This window comes from Elephantulus edwardii, unplaced genomic scaffold (assembly GCF_000299155.1).
Source record: "Elephantulus edwardii isolate Elephantulus edwardi_28Jun2011 unplaced genomic scaffold, EleEdw1.0 scaffold00009, whole genome shotgun sequence".
Classification (NCBI taxonomy): Eukaryota; Metazoa; Chordata; class Mammalia; order Macroscelidea; family Macroscelididae; genus Elephantulus; species Elephantulus edwardii.
In genome coordinates this window covers 3,327,995-3,347,575 of record NW_006399759.1, presented here as the reverse complement: position 1 = coordinate 3,347,575, position 19,581 = coordinate 3,327,995, and the positions used below count along the sequence as shown (strand labels likewise).

The following is a 19,581-nucleotide window of genomic DNA, read 5'->3' as shown; positions in this document are numbered from 1 at the left end:
CTAGCCATTCGTTTGTTGATGGGCACTTAGGTTGTTTCCAACTCCTTGCTATTGTGAACAAAGCTGCAATGAACATGGGTGTGCATGTTTGTTGTTGTTAAGTGCTGTCGAGTTGTAGGTGACTCATAGCAACCCTATGAAGGAAAAACCTGAACACTTGTATAACTTTCATCCTTTCTCCAGGTTCATAAGGTTTCCAGAGGCAAGCTATTTGGGAAGTGGATACCACTCTTGCTTTCAAGGTAGTTTGAATCATGGAGGTTTAGGATAAGCGCAATCAAGTGTTCTGGAATTTCTGCCTCCAAGCTTGTAATTGCGGAGCTCCACCAAACACTGTCCGCCATGGGTAAACACTATCGCGTTTGACACATCACAGTGTTCAGCTTCACAGCAACCATGAGTTACCTCTGTACTGCACGTGGACACACCAGGGCTATACGACCTCTCTTCAAGACGTAAGAGGCCATATCCAGCTGACACTGAGGTTCACAAGACATTCGCCCTCAGCCTGCAGGTGTGGCCAGACATTTCAGTATTTTATCATTCTGGCACACCCAAATGCTGGCGAACTCTGGGTCAGAGACCCCCAATTCATCTAGCAAGTCTGCTTTGCTGACACCCACTTGGGCAAAACCAAAGTCACAAGCACCCAAGCGTTCCATCCTGGCCTCTTTTCAAGATGCAAGAGGCCGCATCCCATATGTAGACATAGTCAAACTATAATTTCTTTAAAACAACAACTTTTAAAATAAAAAGTGTTCTGCCACACAGGCTCCCTGTGGGTACGTGGCCCCTCTCAGCACGGGAGGCTGGCGGGTGCCCGTTTCCCCCACCACCGCCATCCAGGCTCCAAGAATTCTCTCCAGAACAAGTCCACCTTGCGGCAGTGTGGTGGCTTCACTGCACCAGTCTTGAGGAGGGCCGGTGCCCAGCATCCATCCTGGGTACCGGATTCCAAGACATACACTAAAAGCAAGAGCAATATGAGAAAAGTAGATAAAGTGGACTTCAAGGGACATTATCAAGAAAGTGGAACACAACCTACATAATAGAGAAAATATTTGAAAGCTTTTATCAGATAAGAATTTACTATTCAGAATACATGATGAACTCAACAACAAAAACTCATCAATGAAAGGACATGCAACCCAATTAAAAGATGTGCAAACCCATCAACAAATGAATGGATAGAGAAGCTGTGATATATTCACACAATGGGATACTACACAGCAGTAAAAACAAGGAACTCATAAAATAGTTTACAAAATAGGTGATCCTGGAGGACATTATGCTTAGTGAAATATCTCAGTCACAAAAAGGACAAATACTGCATAATGTCACTGATATACAAAAGGACTGACATGGTGGTTGGGGAAAAACTAAGAAAAGGGGATAAATAATGAACACTGCATTGAAACAGATGAGGGAAAGAACTAAAAGAAAGATATGTTTAGGTATTATTTTCATGACAACAATCCAGAATAAGAGATGCACAGCAAAGTGGACTCAGGGGTGGGGGAGGGAGGAACTTGTGCAACAATGAAAGAATCTTTTTAAAGGAAAAAGCAAACTGAGGTGGGGGGAGGAAAATGTGCATCAATGAATGAATGGAAATCAGAATTTTCTGTAAACTTTTGTTAAAATATCAATAAATTTTTTTAAAAACAAAACAAAAAGCCAAAAAATGAATAAAAAGTGTTTAATATTTATCACCGCCTTATCACTCTGTATGAAACACCACTTCTTCTTAAATTAGAAGAGAGCAGTCAGGCTGATCTAGACTCAGTTTGCTAGCACACTGATTAAAAATGTAGTAATACTCTCGTTTCTACTTCTTTATTTGGTTAAGAATAGAAGGAAATGAAATGTTGTTGTTGTTGTTATGTGTCGTCGAGTCGCTTGTAACTCATAGTGACCCTATGTACAACAGCCCTAAACTCTGCTCTCTCCTGTGCCAGTCGCACTGTCTCTGATACACCCATCCCGATACCCCAGTCACTGAAGAAAAATAATAGAATTACCAAGACTAGGAGTTAGTTCTTTGAAAGGATCAATAAAATGGACATATCCCTGACATATTCAACAAAGGCAGAAAACCTAAACTCAAATAATATGAACAAGGCATGACATGGATGACATCATAGCAGAGTCAACTGAAATAAAAGGATAAAAATAAAATACAATGAAAAGCTACATGTCTACAAATTTTTAAATCCAGAAAAACTGGACACATTTTAAGAAACTCACCTCTTATAGTGATACAGATAAAGTAAAACATTTCAATAGATATGTTAAAAGATAAGAAATTGAATAGGTTAGAAAAAACACTCCCAAGCAAAAAAAGTTCCAGGCCAAATTTCTTCAGTGATGAATTCTGCCAGAATTCAGAAGAGAATTGACACCAATACTTTTCCAAACTATTTCAGAATATAGAAAAAGATTAAATACTTTCCAGCACATTCTATGAAGCAAGCACAACCCTGATACCAAAGTCAAGCAGAGGCTCCAGTCATAAAGAAATTTTTTCATCAATATCCTTCATAAACAGATGCAAAATTCTCAATAACACTGTTGCCAAAGTTTAACAGGCCCGCAAGCAATAAATGTTGGAGAGGATACAGAGAGATGGGAACTCTGACACACTGTTGGTGGGAGTGTAAAACGGTACAATCATCCTGGAAGTCAGTTTGGCATTCCCTCAGAAAGCTGAACATAGAAGTTCCAGATGACCCAGCTGTTCCACTCCTTGTATTATATCCTGAGGAAACAGAACTAAGGCACAAATGGAGATTTGTATACCAATGTTTATAGTAGCGTTATTCACAAGTGCAAGAACATGAAAACATCCCAAATATCCAACCACAATCGAATGGATTGAGAAATTGTGATATATTTACACAATGAAATACTATGCAGTATGCAGGGGCAGGTATTTCAAAAATTATTACGTAACTCGGGAGGGACTGGAGAGCATTACACTGAGTGAACTAGCTCAGTCCCTAAGAACAAATACTGTATGAAAACATTATACTAGAAAGATAACTAGTAAAATGTGTATGAGGATCTGGGTGGGAGGAGTAGAGGGGTGAGGATGGGCAGGGAGAAATCATAGGGACACACAATTTGATGGATGGAGGGAGAGGTGGCTTTAGGAAATGGGAAAGATCCAGCAGTGATCTGGAAAGACAGGGCAATGGTGGCCATAGTTCAATGTTGATTAATTTTATAAAATATGATGAATAGGAATGATTGTATAAAACACAATGTGAATGAAGGATAGTGTGAAACACAGTACATATGAACTTTATCATGATCATGTGAGATTTATATCGTGACTGTAAGGATGATTTTATGTAAAAACTCCCAATCATTATAATCTACAACATTAATAAAATAATAGAACCACATGATCATCTCATTTAATGCAAAAAATTCATTTGACAAAATTCTAAAAAAAAATTCTATACACTTTTCTGGTTAAAAAAATAGAAATGGGGGTGGGTAGAGGGATGAAATTGTGCAAAAATCAATGAATAAATGGAAATCCAAGTAACAAAAAAATAGAAATAGAGGAGAAATTGTTCAACAATATTAAAAGCATATGTATCAAACCTGCATGCCAATATTAATTTCAATGGAGAGAGATTTAAGGCATTCCTTTTGCCAGTGGGAATCAGGCAAGTTTGTTCCTATCACCATTCCTATCAATAACCTGCGTTATGCAGATAATACAACCTTGCTTACTTAAGGTGAAGAAGTCTTGAAACACTTGCTGTAGAACATCAAAGACTACAGTCTTCAATATGGATTACGTCTCAACAGCAAGACAAAAATACTCACCACAGGACCCACAGGTGACATAATGATAGATGGAGAATAGATTGAAGTTGTCAACAATTCCATCTTGCTTGGATCCACAATTAACATCCTTGACACCAGCAGTCAAAGATATCAAAAGACCTATTGCATTGTGAAAACTTTCTGTCAAAAACCTCTCTAAAGTGCTGAGTAGAAATGATGTCATTTTGATGACTAAAATGAGCCTGACTAAGCCATGCTTTTTTCAACCACTTCTTATGCATCTTAGAGCTGGACAATGAATAAGGACGGCAGATGAAGAATAAGAAAGATGTCTTTGAGTTTTAGTGTTGGCGAAGAGTACTAAATATTCCATGGGCTGTCAGAAAAAACAAACAAATAAATAAATGAATATATATGTACGCCTTGGAAAAGGTGCAACCATAATGCTCTTTAGAAGCAATAATGGCAAGGATTTATCTCACATATTTTGGGCATGTTTGTATTGTTAGGTGCCTTCAAGTCAAGTACAACCAAAGAACCAAGCCACCCTATGAATAACAGATCTGAATTCTTTCTTATTCTGTGTCATCCTCATCACCTCTAACAAATTCGAGTATACTGAGTGACATATGAATAATCACTCTGTCAATCCACTTGGTTGAGGGTCTTTTCTTTCTCCAAATCTCCACTTTTCCAAGCATGATGTCTCTCTCCAGGAAATAGCCTCTCCTAGCAACATGCCTGAAGTGTGTGAGATGAAGCTTTATCATCTTTGCCTCCAAAGAACACTCTGGCTGCACTTTCTCCAAGAAATATGTTTGTTCCTTTGGCAGCCCATGGGATATTCAATACTCTTCTCCAATACCACAGCTTAAAGACATCATTTCTTCTGTTATCCTTATTTACTGTTCAGCTCTCAGTTACATAGCAAGTGAGCATGTTGTTCGAAGGGGCTATTCCTTGGAAAGGGACATCATGCTTGGAAAGGTAGAAGGTCAGAGAGAGGAAGACCCTCACCCCCATTACCCCAGACACTGAATCAATCCATCTCATCCAGGGCCTTTCTCCCTTGAGCTGCCCCTCCACCCTCCAAAGCATGATGTCCCTCTCCAAGGACTGGTCCCTCCTTGCAATATGCTCCAAGTATGTCAGGCAAAGCCTCAGAATCCTTGCCTCTAAGGAGCAGCCTGGTCTCACCCTCTCCAGGATGAACTTGTTTGTTCTCCTAGCGGTCCACAGTATATTCAATACTCTTCTCCAGCACCACAGCTCAAAGGCATCAATTCTCCTCTATCATCCCTAGTCATTGTCCAGCTTTCTGATTCATAGCAAGTAATTGCAAAGGCCATGACCTGGATCAAGTGCACCTTAGTCTCCAGACACACATAATTTCTCTTCAGTACTCTGGAAATGTCCCTGACTTTCTCAATGCAATTCGTCTTTTGATGTCCTGGCTGCTGGTACCAAGAATGTTGATTGCGGAGCCAAGCAAACTAAAGCTGTTAACAATCTCAATATCTTCACTATCATGATGCTGTCAATTGGTCCACTGGTGAGAATCTGCGTTTTTTTTTTTAATTTTTTTTTGCGTGTGTACCATCAAATCGGATCTGATTGGTACAGGAGGAGATTACCCCTCCTTCTCCAGCAGAGCATCTAGTGGATTCGAACCGTGTACCTCTGGGATTGCAGTGCAGTTTCTTGTCACTAGGCCACCAGAGCTCCTTAATCTTTGTTTTCTTGATGTTGATCTCCAATCCATATTGAAGACCTTGACTTTCTTCAGTAGGAGCTTCAGGTGCTCCTCAGTTTCAGCAGGCAAAGTTGTGTTATCTGCATAACACAGGTTGTTGATGCGTCTTCCTCCAATTCTGATACCACTTTCCTCCTTTTAGAGCCCAGCCTCTTGGATGATCTGTTCTACATATAGATGGGAAAGGTATGGAGACAGGACACATTTCTGGCGTACACCCTTCCCGATTTTAAAACACGCAGTGTTTCCTTATTCTGTTCTGAGGACTGCCTCCTGATCCAAATATAGGTTTCGCATAAGCACTATCAAGTGTTCTGGGATTCCCGTTCTTCTCAGAGTTAGACAGTTTGTTGTGATTCACACAGTCAAATGACTTTTCATAGTCAATGAAACAAAGACAGACATCCCTCTGGTACTCTGCTTTCAGCCAAGAGCCATCTAACATTAGCTATAATATCCTAGTACCCCAGCCTCTTCTAAACCCTGTCGGCACATCTGGCAGTTCTCTGTTGAGGTGCTGTTGCAGTGTTTAAACTTCTGCAGCAAGTGCTTCAAGTCCTCCTCACTTGCAGTAAGGTTATGTCATCTGCATAAGGAAGTGTTCTAGTATTCCCATTCTCTTCAATGTTATATTGAAGGCGTAGCATTGACGAATCTCCACGAAATTAGATAAGGAGTAGGCATTCCTCCTATTATTTTACATTATTATTATGTAATTATGTATATAGCCTGGAAGCCAATAGGAAAAATAGAAATAATGGAATTTTAAGTGAATATTTCTTTCAGTCAAGTTATGAAAAAAAAAAAGTTTGAGGTTCCTCCTCCCCCTTGTTTTTTTTTTTAAAGGAATGGGCCCTCCTTTGGATTCAGGAGTTCCATTCCTCTCTACGTCTCCGCCCTTCTCCTTATGTGTGCTAAATGGTCCCACCAGGCCACTGTCCAAAATGTGGTTCTGCCTTACGTTCGCCTGCGTCGCAAAGAGCCACCCCTTCCGCCCTATTTCCCTCCTTCAGGCCCCGCCCCGCGAAGGTGCGCCTGCGTACAAACGAACACGTGGCTGCCGTGGAGCCAGACGTGCAATGGCGGCCGGCGGCGGAGGTTTTGGCGACCCCCTCTCCCGGGCCGGAATCCCCTGTGCTTTCTCCCCCCACAGCCAGGCCTATTTTGCTTTAGCCTCTACAGACGGCCACTTACGAGTATGGGAGACCGGTAGCAATCGTTTGCATCAAGAATACGTTCCTTCGGCGCACCTCACCGGTACCTGCACCTGCCTGGCTTGGGCGCCAGCGCGGGTACAGGCCAAGGTAAAAGGAGCAGAGCGGCGGTGGGCGGGCGCTCCCCGGGACTGTGCTTGGGTTTGTGGCTCCGGAGCGCGTGACCCTCGCTCGCGCGTGTCCCTTGATGGCCCGCAACGCTGGGACCGAGAGCGCGGTAGCGGGGTTCCCAGGGCCCACGCCGCCAGCCCGGCGTGCGGCCTGGAGGTAGGCAGGCGAGGGCGCGGCCCGATCCTTAGAGCCTTCCACCGGAGTTGTGCGGATCGAGTTTGCGATTTGTGTCCCACTTGCCGGGACGTGTCTGCATTTTTGCAATGGGCCCTGGCTCTCGAGCGTCGCTGTTTCCTGCCGGGCCTTTGGCCGCTTGCACTTATTAGAGTGCTGGCAGTTGACTGGGCTCTTTCTTGGGACTCTTTTGCTTTTCTTCGATTCCATTCAGCTCACCCATCGGCTTTGAGTTGGGTCAGTTTCCTTGCCGCGAAACACCCCTCTTCTCTCTTGAGTGTGGGCTCACCACGTGTTCTCCACGTTCTCATTCTGGGTTCCCTTGAAACGTCTTTAACTTTTCCATCCTCTCCCGTTCTCCGCCGCCCCGAGCCTTCTGACGTGTTCGTAGTGTAGGTAAAGTGGAGTGGTATTTGGCTTATTGAATATGAAATTAGGATAAGTTTCACTTAGTTAGAAAACTGCTGACTTAGGGAATTTCAGACAGTTAGGGACCATCTCAGGTAAGATGCCTGCCATTCACTGTTGAGTCACATCTGCTCTAACTCACGCACGTGCTAAAATACAGCAGCTTTAGGGGAGCCCAATGAAGCACACCGGAGTGGTTTGGATGCTTTAGGCTTAAATTAGGTCTGGTGTATAGTAGTAACCATTTTTAAAACGTCAAAGCTTAGATTTTTTTTTTTTAGGGTAGCTCTTGATTATCGGAGTGCCCATTGAAGCTCTTTGCCAACTTCTTCAAGGGTCTTGGCTGTTGATACATTTAACTTGCAATACTTAGTTGAGCGTGTTTAGCTACTTTTAAGATTGTAAAGCTAGATTTCTGTAGTTTCTAGATAGAATGAATGACTCCTGTTGAATTATGATGGAAGAAGCTTGCCAGGATTCTTGAATGAAACATACAAAACTGGGCTTTTAAAAATTGCAACGCTCTGCATATTTTTTCTTTCCAGAGTCGTGTAAAAATAACCGTAATGCTGACCAGAAGATAGTATTGTGGTTAGGTGCATGGATCCTTGCTCTTCCACATTTACTTGAATCCAGGCTTTGCTTGGTAATAGTAATTGTGGCCCCATGTCCACATTTGTGAGATGGGGATAATATGACTCACTTCACAAAGTGATTGTGTTTAACATAGTAATATATAGCATTATATCAATGGCCAGCTCGGTTAAGGGATAACAAAACTTTTTGCTTTTGTTGAGAGGAAACTGAGGTTTTGGAAAGTTTAGTAACTTGTCTAAAGGAAAGAATAGAATCAGGACTAGAACTCATGTGTCTTTGGTGCACTGGTTTTGGTACCCTGCAACAGATAGTAATATTTGGTTGGCAAAATGTTACCTATTTAGCCTACAGCTATGTTGTCTTTCCCAGGAGTGACACTTTTGCCCAATTCTTAATCCTCAATTTTCTGTTAATATCATCTATTTGGATTTTATGCAACACTTATGACACAGTAGAAAAAGAACAGCATTTAGAGCATAACTGAGATTCAAACTTGGCTTTTGTAAAACTGAGCTGGTCATTTTAATTTAGTACTTTATTTAAAAATGGGATTTGGGTCTCATTTAAAAAAAAGTTTTTATGTTTTGGTAGCCTTTTGCCTTTTTTCTTTAGCTGAGTTTTCTTTATCATTATAGCCACGCAGTAGATCTGAAGCGCCCTGAAATTACTGCCTTTTAAAAACTTGAAGGTTGGATTAAATGTCTTGACCAAAGCCTTAATAAATGGAGTTGTGGTCAGTAGCGTCCGTGGTATTCTGGCTCCTTGGTCTGGTGCCTTTACTCCATTTCCTTAGGTATTGGGTCTCAGAATTGAGGACTGGAAGGAATACAGAGACATCCATCCATTGTTTACCATCTTGGGAGTAATCCTGAAACATCAGTTTTACATGAAAACTAGAGAGATGTATTGTGGGGTTTCCTTCTTCTCTTCTTCCTGTGGTAAAACAAACATTGCACATGTATTTATGGAATACAGTTGCCAACTGTTGAGTGGACCCAACTCATAGTTGACCCTATTCATCGTTGACCCATTTGTAGCTTTCAGCAGGCCCTCCAGTGACAATGGCAGTTAATACAAGGGAGGAAAATTGTCCATCTTTCTCCCACAGAGCAGCCAGCCAATGGATTCAAATTGTAAGCCTATGGATTGGCAAGCTAACTTCTTACTACTAAGCCACCAAAGCTCCCTTGGAGTATAATTACTCACATGATTTTTAAAGATAGAAAATGAAGAGTAGTTTGTCGAACCTCCTTCAAATCCTTGTTCAGGGTCTAGCAATGACATTCACTAGTGTGATGATCATCTCACTTAATCTTTCAGGGTCCTTGAGACCTTTGAGACTTTGTATATAAGTGGCAGAATATGGCTTAGCATGTAACAAATGCCTAGGAAAGGAATATTCTGTTTGGGTTAATTTATCATTTAATACTATATTCAATTCATAAATGTAAATAGCTTTGTAAGAAGATGCTGTGTTTGGATCAATAATTGACTCTTTGCCCCCAAATGTTGTTTCATGAAGTTACTCAGTGGGGAAAAATGAGTTAGTGTTGGGTTCTTAGATAATAGATTAAGGCACTGTTTTAAAAAAATTAAGTTGCTTTTCTGGTTTTTGGTAACCGAATGATAGTTCTTGAGGATTTTTGCACAGCCAGCAGAGCTTTTATTGTTGATGGTGCTTGAGGGTAAAGGACTTTGGATGAAGATAAGAAAATTGAGGAAAGTGCAAAGATACCAGGTTGATAGAGGCTAGATAAGTGAATGTTATTTTTAGGGATACTCAGGATTATAGGTGTAAATTGAAGCTGAAATGTTAAATGTGGGGCCAAAACCACATAGAAAGTACTCAGCCTAGGAAATGATCTTGCTGTTTCATTATCCTCTAAGCCTCTCAGACTTCCTCTTCTCCATCCTCCAACTCCTACTACCCAGGAGGAACAGATTTCCTCTACTCTTGTCTACCACAGGCTGCTTTTCTGTCACTGCAGCCCAATTGATTCCAAGCAACTCAATATACTTCTTGTAGCACATGTCTTTTTCAGACATTGAACTGGACACTTGCATTAAGGATGCTTTTAGGAAAACTGCACTCAATTATCCACACGCTCAACCCTTAGAGATGTTGTATAATCCATATTATGTGTGTTTGTAGGTATCTATCTATTGATCGATCGATCGATCGTATAATTTATATTAGATTTTGTTGGCAGACATAGAAGCTTTTTTGCATTACAGTATACTTGTTCTGATACAAAGTTTTTGTCTAATAATACACAAAATATATAGGGTTTTTTCCACATTGTCCACGAAACATGCCAGAGTAGGTGGCAGTAAGAGAGGCTACATATACGGTTGCTGTGAGTCAGCACTGACTTGATGGAAATTGATTTTTTCTTTTTAAAAGAGGTGAAGAAACGGAACAAGAGATTAATTTTTAGGGTAAAACTTGGGTATACTTTTCATTGGTAGAAGTCAGTGTTTTTTTCTAAATAGGCTTTGAAACAGTGAGTTGTGAAGTTGATACAGTAGGTTTTTGATTGCTTTAGGAAAATGAAATGAAATAAAAAATATCAGTATTAATGCTGGGTAAGAAAAAATATTTTCTGTGAAATTTATTTCAGTTACAAATTTTTTTTTAAATTTTTGTGTGAGTGTACCGTCAAATCAGATTTGACTGTACAGGAGGAGATTACAGAGCATCTGGTGGATTCGAACCGTGTGCCTCTGGGATTGTAGTTGCAGCTCCTTGCCACTAGGCCACCAGAGCTCCCCTTACAAATAGGTTTTTATGTTTGTATATTGGCTGTTCTTAGAAACCCTTACTATGGGGCTCAGTCTAAAACATGTCTTACCGACATAATTACTGATTAGATGTAGACTTAGGAATGTCCTTTTTGTTTCTTGTGCATCTTCATCTGTGTAACTTGCTTTCATAAATTGTGTACATGTACTACTCAGATTCTTACTGCCTCTGGATCAAGTGCAAATTAGCTTTCTTTAGACAGGCTTTTGATGTTTATTGTTTAGCTATAATTTTGCCTCTACTTTGTAAAGAGATGTCTGGTGGTCTCCTGGCAAGAAGCTGCACTGCAATCCTGAAGGCATGCAGTTTGAGTCCACCAGTTGCTCCACTGGAGAAGGATGGGCAGTCTCTTCCCATGCTATTTACAACCTGTGAAAATCCGCCGGAGGGTCAGCTATGGATTATTTCTGACACTACAGTACACAACAACACCTTGTAAAAAGACTGAGTTGTTTTGTGCTGTTGAGTCAGAACTGGCCCATAGCTGACACACCAGAGGGTTTTCAGAGGCGGTAAAATTACACAGGAGGAGGTTGCACGTTCTCTATTTATTGGTACTGGACAAGCCTTTACCTTTGAAAACACAACCAAACCAAAATGGAAAAAAAACAAAACAAAAAAACCCTACAAAAACTCAAAACCTGTCGACGGCCATCCTGTCAATTTAACTCATGGTGACTACATTACTGCAGAGATTGCCCATTTTTTTTTTCTCTTGCAGAGCAGCTGGTCGATTCAGACTTTATGCCTTTGGGATTGACGTGTAGCTAGACCATCAGTATATATTTATTAAGATAAATCACACTTTTTTAGCTTGCCAGACTGAGGCTTTCCAGTTACTAATATAGAAACTGTCTTTTAGCCTACCCATCGCATTTCGTTATTTAGGCAGAAAAAACTAATATGACAAAATAGATAGAAGACATAAAGGTAGTGATTACATTTTCACTGTCTACATGTAAGGCAAAGTAGAGTATGATTTGTGCCTTAAGAGAAAGATTTTGTAGAGTATTATTTGAAGTGGATCTGGATCTCTAAGCTTGGATAGGATTTTTAAAACAATGAAAATTAAGTGGGAAAAGGACCATCCAGGTGGAGAGAAGCAAAGTGGAAAAGTGTGATTTGGGAATGTAATGAAAGGATGGATTTGGGGATGCAGCTGGAAGAGGAGCTTTGGAGGGAAGTTGTTGATGCCTGATTGCTATAGACAAGTTTATACTGATTTATTCTTTGACGAGCCATTGAAGTCAGTTTGACCACAGATACAACAGGTTCAGATAACAAATGTGAACAAAACTTTATTATAATTTCTTTCAATCATCAGTAGCACTAAACTTTTGTTTTCAGACAGATAATATTGAAAATATTTGCTAATTTGTATTGGTTATATATAATTTTGATCTGATTGACCTGTTTAAACATGCTCATTTTGCTTATAGGAAGTTGTTTTTAAAAAGATCATTCTACCTTGAGAAATAATATGTGAGTCAGTAGTTTGAAATGAAAGTAATTGGATTATTACTTAGATTTAGACTAATAAGTATAAAGAAAAAGTGGGACACAGATCCTGTGGGTATATACTCTTGCCTGACCTTGCTTTTGTTTACCAAAAAATGGAGAGACTTTACTGACAGGTTCAAGTTGACAGTGACTATAGTTAAGGTGGTTTTTCTTTTTTGTTTTGTTTTGTTTTTTCTTTTTGAAAATTTGAACTCTTTAATAAAAATTAAACTCTATAATAAAGCATACACATATGTGGACCACGTTGTGTTTCACACATTCAGAAACCTTGATACAGAGGGCCATTCCTCAGGAACTTCGCCGATGTCCTCCAGCGTCCAGTCAGGAACGCCCATCACCAATGATCTCTTCAGCAAAGCCCTGCAGCATGCTCTGCAGGCCTCTGGACAGCCTAGCCTCCAGAGCCAGTGGCAGCCCCAGCTGCAGCAGCTACGTGATATGGGCATCCATGATGAAGAGCTGAGCCTGCGGGCCCTGCAGGCCACTGGAGGGGACATCCAGGTGGCCCTGGAGCTCATCTTTGCCGGGGGAGCCCCCTAAATTCCCAAGTTCTTCTCATCCCTTAACAGTCTGCAAAGGCTGCTGTCCATGGGAGGCCCCGATGATAGTGCCAACACCTCTCCTCTCCCTAATACACCTACTGATGGTCACCTCTTTATGCTTTGTCCAGTGCATGCCCTTTCTGGCTGGTCTGAGCCAAGAAAGGCAGTGGATCAACATGGGGTCTTGGTGCTGTGGTATCAGGGAGTTTGCCAGCTCTGGTTCTGGACACTGGATGGAGAAATTAGACAGAGATCATAAGATGCAAAAAAAAACACAACAAAAAACAACCCCAAAGAGTAGAATATATATTTTCAGGAAGCTTTCAAAGAATGGTTGAATGAGGCTGACATATTTCCCTCCAGGAATCTCTCCCCTTTCCTTGTCTGAAATAGGTGTTTGTGCAGAAAGCACACTTACCTTCTGGGTCATTCAGAGATGGCTTTTAGAAATGACTTTGATTGTTAAGGGCACCAAAGACACTGCTAGTTTCAAGCAGATTAGTTGTTACTGATGAGAACATCATATTTTTTTTATACTTTTGACATTTAATTGTAACTTCCTTAGATCTAATAACATAGAATGTTCCTCTTCCCCCCCCCTTTGTTTTTTGTTAAGTCTTTATACTTTCTTGCTCTGTGTCCATTGACTCAACTTCTTCAAATGTGACATCCCAGTAGAATAACTAAAAGGGCTGAGGGAGAAATGGTTTATACATATACTCTCTTAATAAGACTCTTCATACACCAGTAACACTGTAGTAGTATTTTTGGTGTTTCTTGGGCTGTGTGTCTTGGGCCGCTTTGTACTGTAGAGCAGTGATGATGTACTACTTAAAAAAAAAATATATTTTCTGTAGTCTTTTGCCTTGAAAGAATGCATACTAACATGTGTAATCTGGGATGCTTTAATTTAAAAAAACTCAAATGTGAAAGAGAAGTTCTGAAATGATAATTTTTCAGTATTATAACTCTGATGTTCTCTTAAAACTTCATCATTTTTTTTTTAATAGACATGGTCTATTAGTATCACTTTTGAAATCAAGAAATAAGTATAAAAGATCACCATTTTTTGGGTTTTTTATTAAATTTTTTTATTAATGATTTTTTAATGCAACATTTTTTTACAGCATATTCTTTCCATTTAATTTTTCCCTCATTCATTCACTGTTGAACATTTTCCTCCCTGCCCACCCCTCCCCCCTAGTTCATTCTTCTCTTTGGAAGAAAAGAATCCTTTCATTGTTACACAATCCTCAGCCCCCCACCCCCATCCACTGTCCACTTTAGCATGCATTTCTTTTTCTTTTCTCTTGTCATGAAAATAATACCTAATCCTACATTCAAAAGGTCACTATTTTGCAACTTGTATCTCTTCTGTTATAGAAATACTAAGCCAGCTTGATGTTGTTAGGTGCCACTGAATTGACTATGACTCATAATGAACAACACATCTAATCCTTGTTCTATCCTGTGCCATCTTCATCATCTCTGACATGCTTGAGCCCATTGCCGCAGTCATTGTATCAGTCTGTCTTATTGCGGGTCCACTTTTCCAAACATGATGTCCTTTCCAAGGAATAGTTTCTCCTAGCAGCATCCCCAAAATATGTGCGATGCGCGGTGCAGGTTTGTCAGCTTTGCCTCCAAAGAACATTTTGGCTGCACTTTCTCCCAAGACTTCTCTTATAGCAGTCTGTGAGATATTCAGTATTCTTCTCCAACAGCCCAACTCCAAGTCTTGGATTATTCTTCTGTCATTCAGTGTCCATCTTTGAGATGCATAGTGACTGAAAAAGCTTGAGTCAGGTGTATCTTAGTTTTTAAACTGACATCATTGCTCCTTAATTCTTTCGAGAGATCTCTGACAAGCGAACTTGACCAGTCCAACGTTCCTTTTGATTTCTTTTCTTTTTTTTTTCTATAATTATATTTTATTAATTTTCATAAACATTTACAGAGATTTTGGGCTTCCACTCATTCATTGTTGCACTATTCTCTCTACCCTCCTCCCAGTTTGTTCTTGTCCAAATGCCACAGTGCTTGTCAAAGCCAGTTCTGATTAATCTTCTTTGTCAGTGTGTCCTTTGCCATTCCCTATCACACTCCTCCCTGAGAGAGACTTCACCCTGAGTCATAAGGAAAAGGGGATGGCGTATTCTCTTAGCTACTTCCTGCTGAAAAGGGACGCTGTGGGTTTCAGGGTGAAGATCTTCTCTCACTACTCTAAAGGGCCCCTTTGGCAGTAGGAAACACATAGACTATTATGGAGATTGATTTTGGAATTCAGATGCATTCTTATTGATTGTGCTTGGCTGTACATGTACATATCCTTCAAGATGTATCATGGGGGTGTTGCAACCTAGAAGACACAAATTTGACTAACAAGTTATAAGTACATGAGTCCAAAAATTATGGAAAAGTAAAAGAAAAGATTCTTTCATTGTTTTACAAACCCTCCCCCAGGTCCCCTCCACCATGCAGCCCTCGCTCTAGTCTCCTGTGATGACAGAAATACCTAGTTATATCTCTCTTTTAGACGGTTTTCTCCCTCCTCTGTTTCAGTGCAGTATACATTATTGAACCCATCTTACTCAGTCTCTCCCCAACCCCAAGGACAGTCCCATTCTACAACAGTGGCATCATGTAATATTTGTCCTTTTGTGACTGGGATATTTCACTCAGCATAATGTTCTCCTTTTGATTTCTTGAGTCTTGATACCAAGGATGTTGATTGTGCATTTAGATAAGTTGAAGTTGTTGGCAGTTTCAACCTTCTCTACATCTATTATAGTGATCCTTAAGTATAGCAGAATGAAACATTGATCTGTCTAATCTATGAGATCCTCCTTTCTGTTGCAGTGTTACTGTTTTTCTTTTTTATGTAGAAAGAAATCAGCTGAGAGGAAGTCTTCCTTGTCTTCTCTCTTTTTCTCTTTTTTAAAAAAAGAATACAAACCCTTGTGTGGAGGGCTGCCTGTCAGTAGCTCCTCACAGCAAGGGAGCTGCTCTGCCATAGATGAAACCCCCACTTCCTGTGCTCTCTTTTAAAATATTTCTGAGTGAAAAGATGATTTCTTTTAAGGACTAAGAGATATTCACATTTGTGCATTAATGATATTTCAATGTTTGAAATATTAAATAAAAAATCTTATTCTTTTTCCACCTCCAGGAAGGTCCCCAGAGGAAAAAAAGGAAATCCGAAGCTACAGAAACAAGTAACCAGATTGACTTGTTGGCTCTTGGCACGGCAGTGGGCAGCATTTTATTATACAGCACAGTAAAAGGAGAGTTACACAGTAAATTAATAGTAAGTATATGTGCTTCTCTTCTATTTAAAAATATCAGTGGGAAACTCATTTTTCAAAAAACAGAACACTTGGCTGGCTGTTAGGTGGTGTTATAGAAGCAGTCTTTAGCCCCTTCTCCATGTAAAGTGCTGAGTGAAAGAGTATTTGGTGATACCTGTAATCGCCTAACATAGTTTTTTAGGGGTCATAAACTGTCTCAGTACTCTGGGTATGCTTCTCTTAACTGAACTGTCAAGATACGATTATTCCCAGTTATCAAGAGGATAATTGAGAAACTTGCTATCCTAAGCTGGTCGTTGTGTGCTGTTGAGTCAGAACCGATCCCATAGCTGCCCCTCTGGCTAGTTTTCAGAGGCAGTAAATTGCACAGGAGGAGATTGCTCACCCTTCTCAGAGCAGCTGGTGGATTTGAGTCTCATGCCTTTGAGATTGAAGTACAGCTTCTTAGCACTAGGCCACCAGAGCTCACTCTCCAAAAGTTATACAACTAATAATTGGTAGAATAAAGAATTGAATTAGGAGTCTGTTTCCAGAGTTTTAGGTTTTAGCCAGTACCGTCCATTACAGTTGAAGAGAGTGTAAGATGTCAGGTTGCTAATCATGAGGTCACTGATTCCAGTCTACCAGGTGCTTTTGGGGGGAGAAACCTGGGTGATTTCCTTCTGCTTTGGGCCCCTTCACAGCCTTGGAAACCTGGAGGAGGGTCATTGTCATTGTTGTTGTTGTGTACTGATGATTTGGAACTGACTCATAGCTGACCTCCAGTGGGTTTTCAGAGGCAGTTAATCACACGGGAGGAGGAGATTGCCTATCCTTCTCACAGGTAACTGGAGGAGTCAAACCCTGTACCTTTGCGTTGGTAGCACAGTTCATTACCACACATCAGAGTGTACTAATTGGAATTGATTTGAAGGCAGTGAGTTTCCTGAGAGCGTTTGGCAGTAATGGAAAGATTCTGAGGCTGCATTGTCCTAAGGGGCTGCTATAACTGAGGATCAGAAATTTAAGACTAGTTTAGTTCTAATTATTTTTCATGTAAGCAGCCCCAAGCAGATAGTAAATACTTGTTGGGCAGGATGCCCCTACCACTGCTGATTTGATGATGACATTCAGTCATCAATAAAGTTGGGATAATATCTGCCTCACTAGCTTAGTAGTGAGGATTAACTGGAATAGCAGTGAAAATCCTCTTTAAGCTGTAAATCTGAGGCAGTTTAACTTTTTTTTCAGTCTGAAGAGGAAAGAGCTGGGTTTTATACTAAAATTACTCATTACTCCTCTTAAACTCCCTTCAACATTTCTAAAGCTAAGCATAAAAGCAGGTTCTAGGAAGAAGAAAGGCTTGAAAGCAGTTTTACTTTCTTCTAGTGCTTAAATTTCCTGTGTTGAGGCTGGTTTACAACCTGAGAATGCTGATATCGTGCCCATTTAATAGGGGAAACCACCGTAGTTGTTTGAAGAGAGAATTTAAAATGATTAATTGTTGATGAGACTTAAAGTAGGAAAGGGTAGGGGAAAAAAATTCACAAAGTATAGCAACTGGAAGCAGCTTCTCAGGCTAGGAGAACTGTGGAAGTAGTTGGGAAGATGAAAACCTTTAAACTTGAGAGAAGGCATCCTATAATGCTGAAACTCAGATCTCTCAGGGAAGAAGTCCTGTGTTGATGCTGCCGTTTCCTGAGACGTAATCCCATAGATTTGGGCCCAGGCTTCAGTTGACTGATGACGAATGTCTCTGAATGGAAGTGATGAGAACTGGTTCGTCAGGTGTTGAGAAGATTGCATATTGGATTCTGCTGCTGTTGTGAAAAAGCATTGTTGGGGTGATGGAAGTGAGACAGGAAGGAGCAAGTATCCCTTATTGGTCATGCTTACTGTGGATGTAGCTAGCAAAGCAGAAAGGTGGATTGCAGCTTCAGGCCGGCACCACAGAGGCGGCTAGAGAAGAATGCGTTTGGCACAGAGAGACAGTCATTTAAATGGCATAATGTGTTTTTGATAGTATATGTTACAACTTGTTTTTGTATATTGGCATACTTACTTTGTGTATAAAAGCAGACGTTTTGGTCATAAAAAATTTGAAACTACTTGAAAGTTGAAAAGGGAGGAAAATTTTTACTTAAATCTATCACCAAGAGATAAACTAGTTAAAGCTTGTATATTTCATTGTATTTTGTGCATATTTGAAACAAATTTGGTTGGATTTTACCTGTAGATTGTGTGTCCATATTTCCCCCCATTAAAAACTATATTTTTTAATCAGTTGGTATTGACTCAGTGCTGATGGATAGGTCTAAAGTTCTATTCAATTTGATACACTCTTAATGCAGTGACCATTTAAGTGGCTTTCAAATTTTTCTGTTGTCACTTAACAGTGGATTGTTTTATCTTCTTCCATGAATTCTCAGAATTACTGAGTCAGAGGGTTTGAGCAAGAAGGCTCTTTAGACTTAGTGTAAAGAAAGCTGCCAAAGAAGTTTCCTAATTTGTACTTACATCAGCAATGAGAGGATCTTGTCAGTTGTTAAAAGTCATTGCTGAAAAGGTAACTGCATTCTAGTAACATTAATGCCACCATAAAGTGCCTTGGTGGCACAGCGGTAATACACTTGGCTGCTAACCTAAAGGTTGATGGTTTGAACCTATCGCCTGTTCTAGAGGAAGGAGATGTGGCAGTCAGTCTGCTACTGTCAGAATGGACAGTGCTGGAAACTTTAAGGGGCCGTTTGCCACCGTCACAGAGTTGAGTTGTCTCAACAGCATTGATTTCATTACCGTCTTTGACTTCTCCCTAAAACAAGCTCCAGTCCCCCAGCTATTTTGGCAGAAGGAGTTTATTGTCATGGTTTTAGATAGGCATTTAAAAAACATTATTTTTATCTTAAAGCTTGTGTTGTAAAACTGGCCCCTCTTTTGAGTTTTCTGGAGCTTTACATCACACAGGAGGTGATTGTCCATTTTCTTCACACAAAGCTGCTCTTGGATTCAAAGCATCAAACAGGTACATTTGGTTTAGCAGCACAACTCTCTATGGACTTTGCCACCAGGTTGTTATTAGTAAGTAGGTGATGTGTAACAACCACATTAATATTCATCTGGAAAGAAAACATTCAGAAATACACAACACATATGTGTGTATATAATATACATTGTTGTTGTTGTTGTTATGTGCCTTCGAGTCGTTTCCGACTCATAGCGACCCTATGCACAGCAGCCCTAAACCCTGCGCTATCCTGCGCCAACCGCACTGCTCTGACACACCCATCCCGATTACCCCAGTCACCGAATCAATCCATCTCATAGAGGGTCTTCCCCTCCTGCGTTGTCCCTCAACCCTCCCAAGCATGAT

At 40.4% G+C, this 19,581-nt stretch overlaps 1 protein-coding gene across 1 annotated transcript in view; it reads left to right on the top strand.

The window, feature by feature from the left end:
* Positions 1 to 6,612: 6,612 nt before the first annotated feature.
* Positions 6,613 to 19,581, top strand: part of WDR43 (WD repeat domain 43) — a 59,301-nt gene continuing 46,332 nt past the window's right edge. The window contains exons 1-2 of the mRNA XM_006880685.1: positions 6,613 to 6,858; positions 16,094 to 16,231. Of these exons, the coding sequence (XP_006880747.1) occupies positions 6,634 to 6,858; positions 16,094 to 16,231 (363 nt within the window). The 5' untranslated portion in view covers positions 6,613 to 6,633. The remainder of the gene's footprint in view (positions 6,859 to 16,093; positions 16,232 to 19,581) is intronic.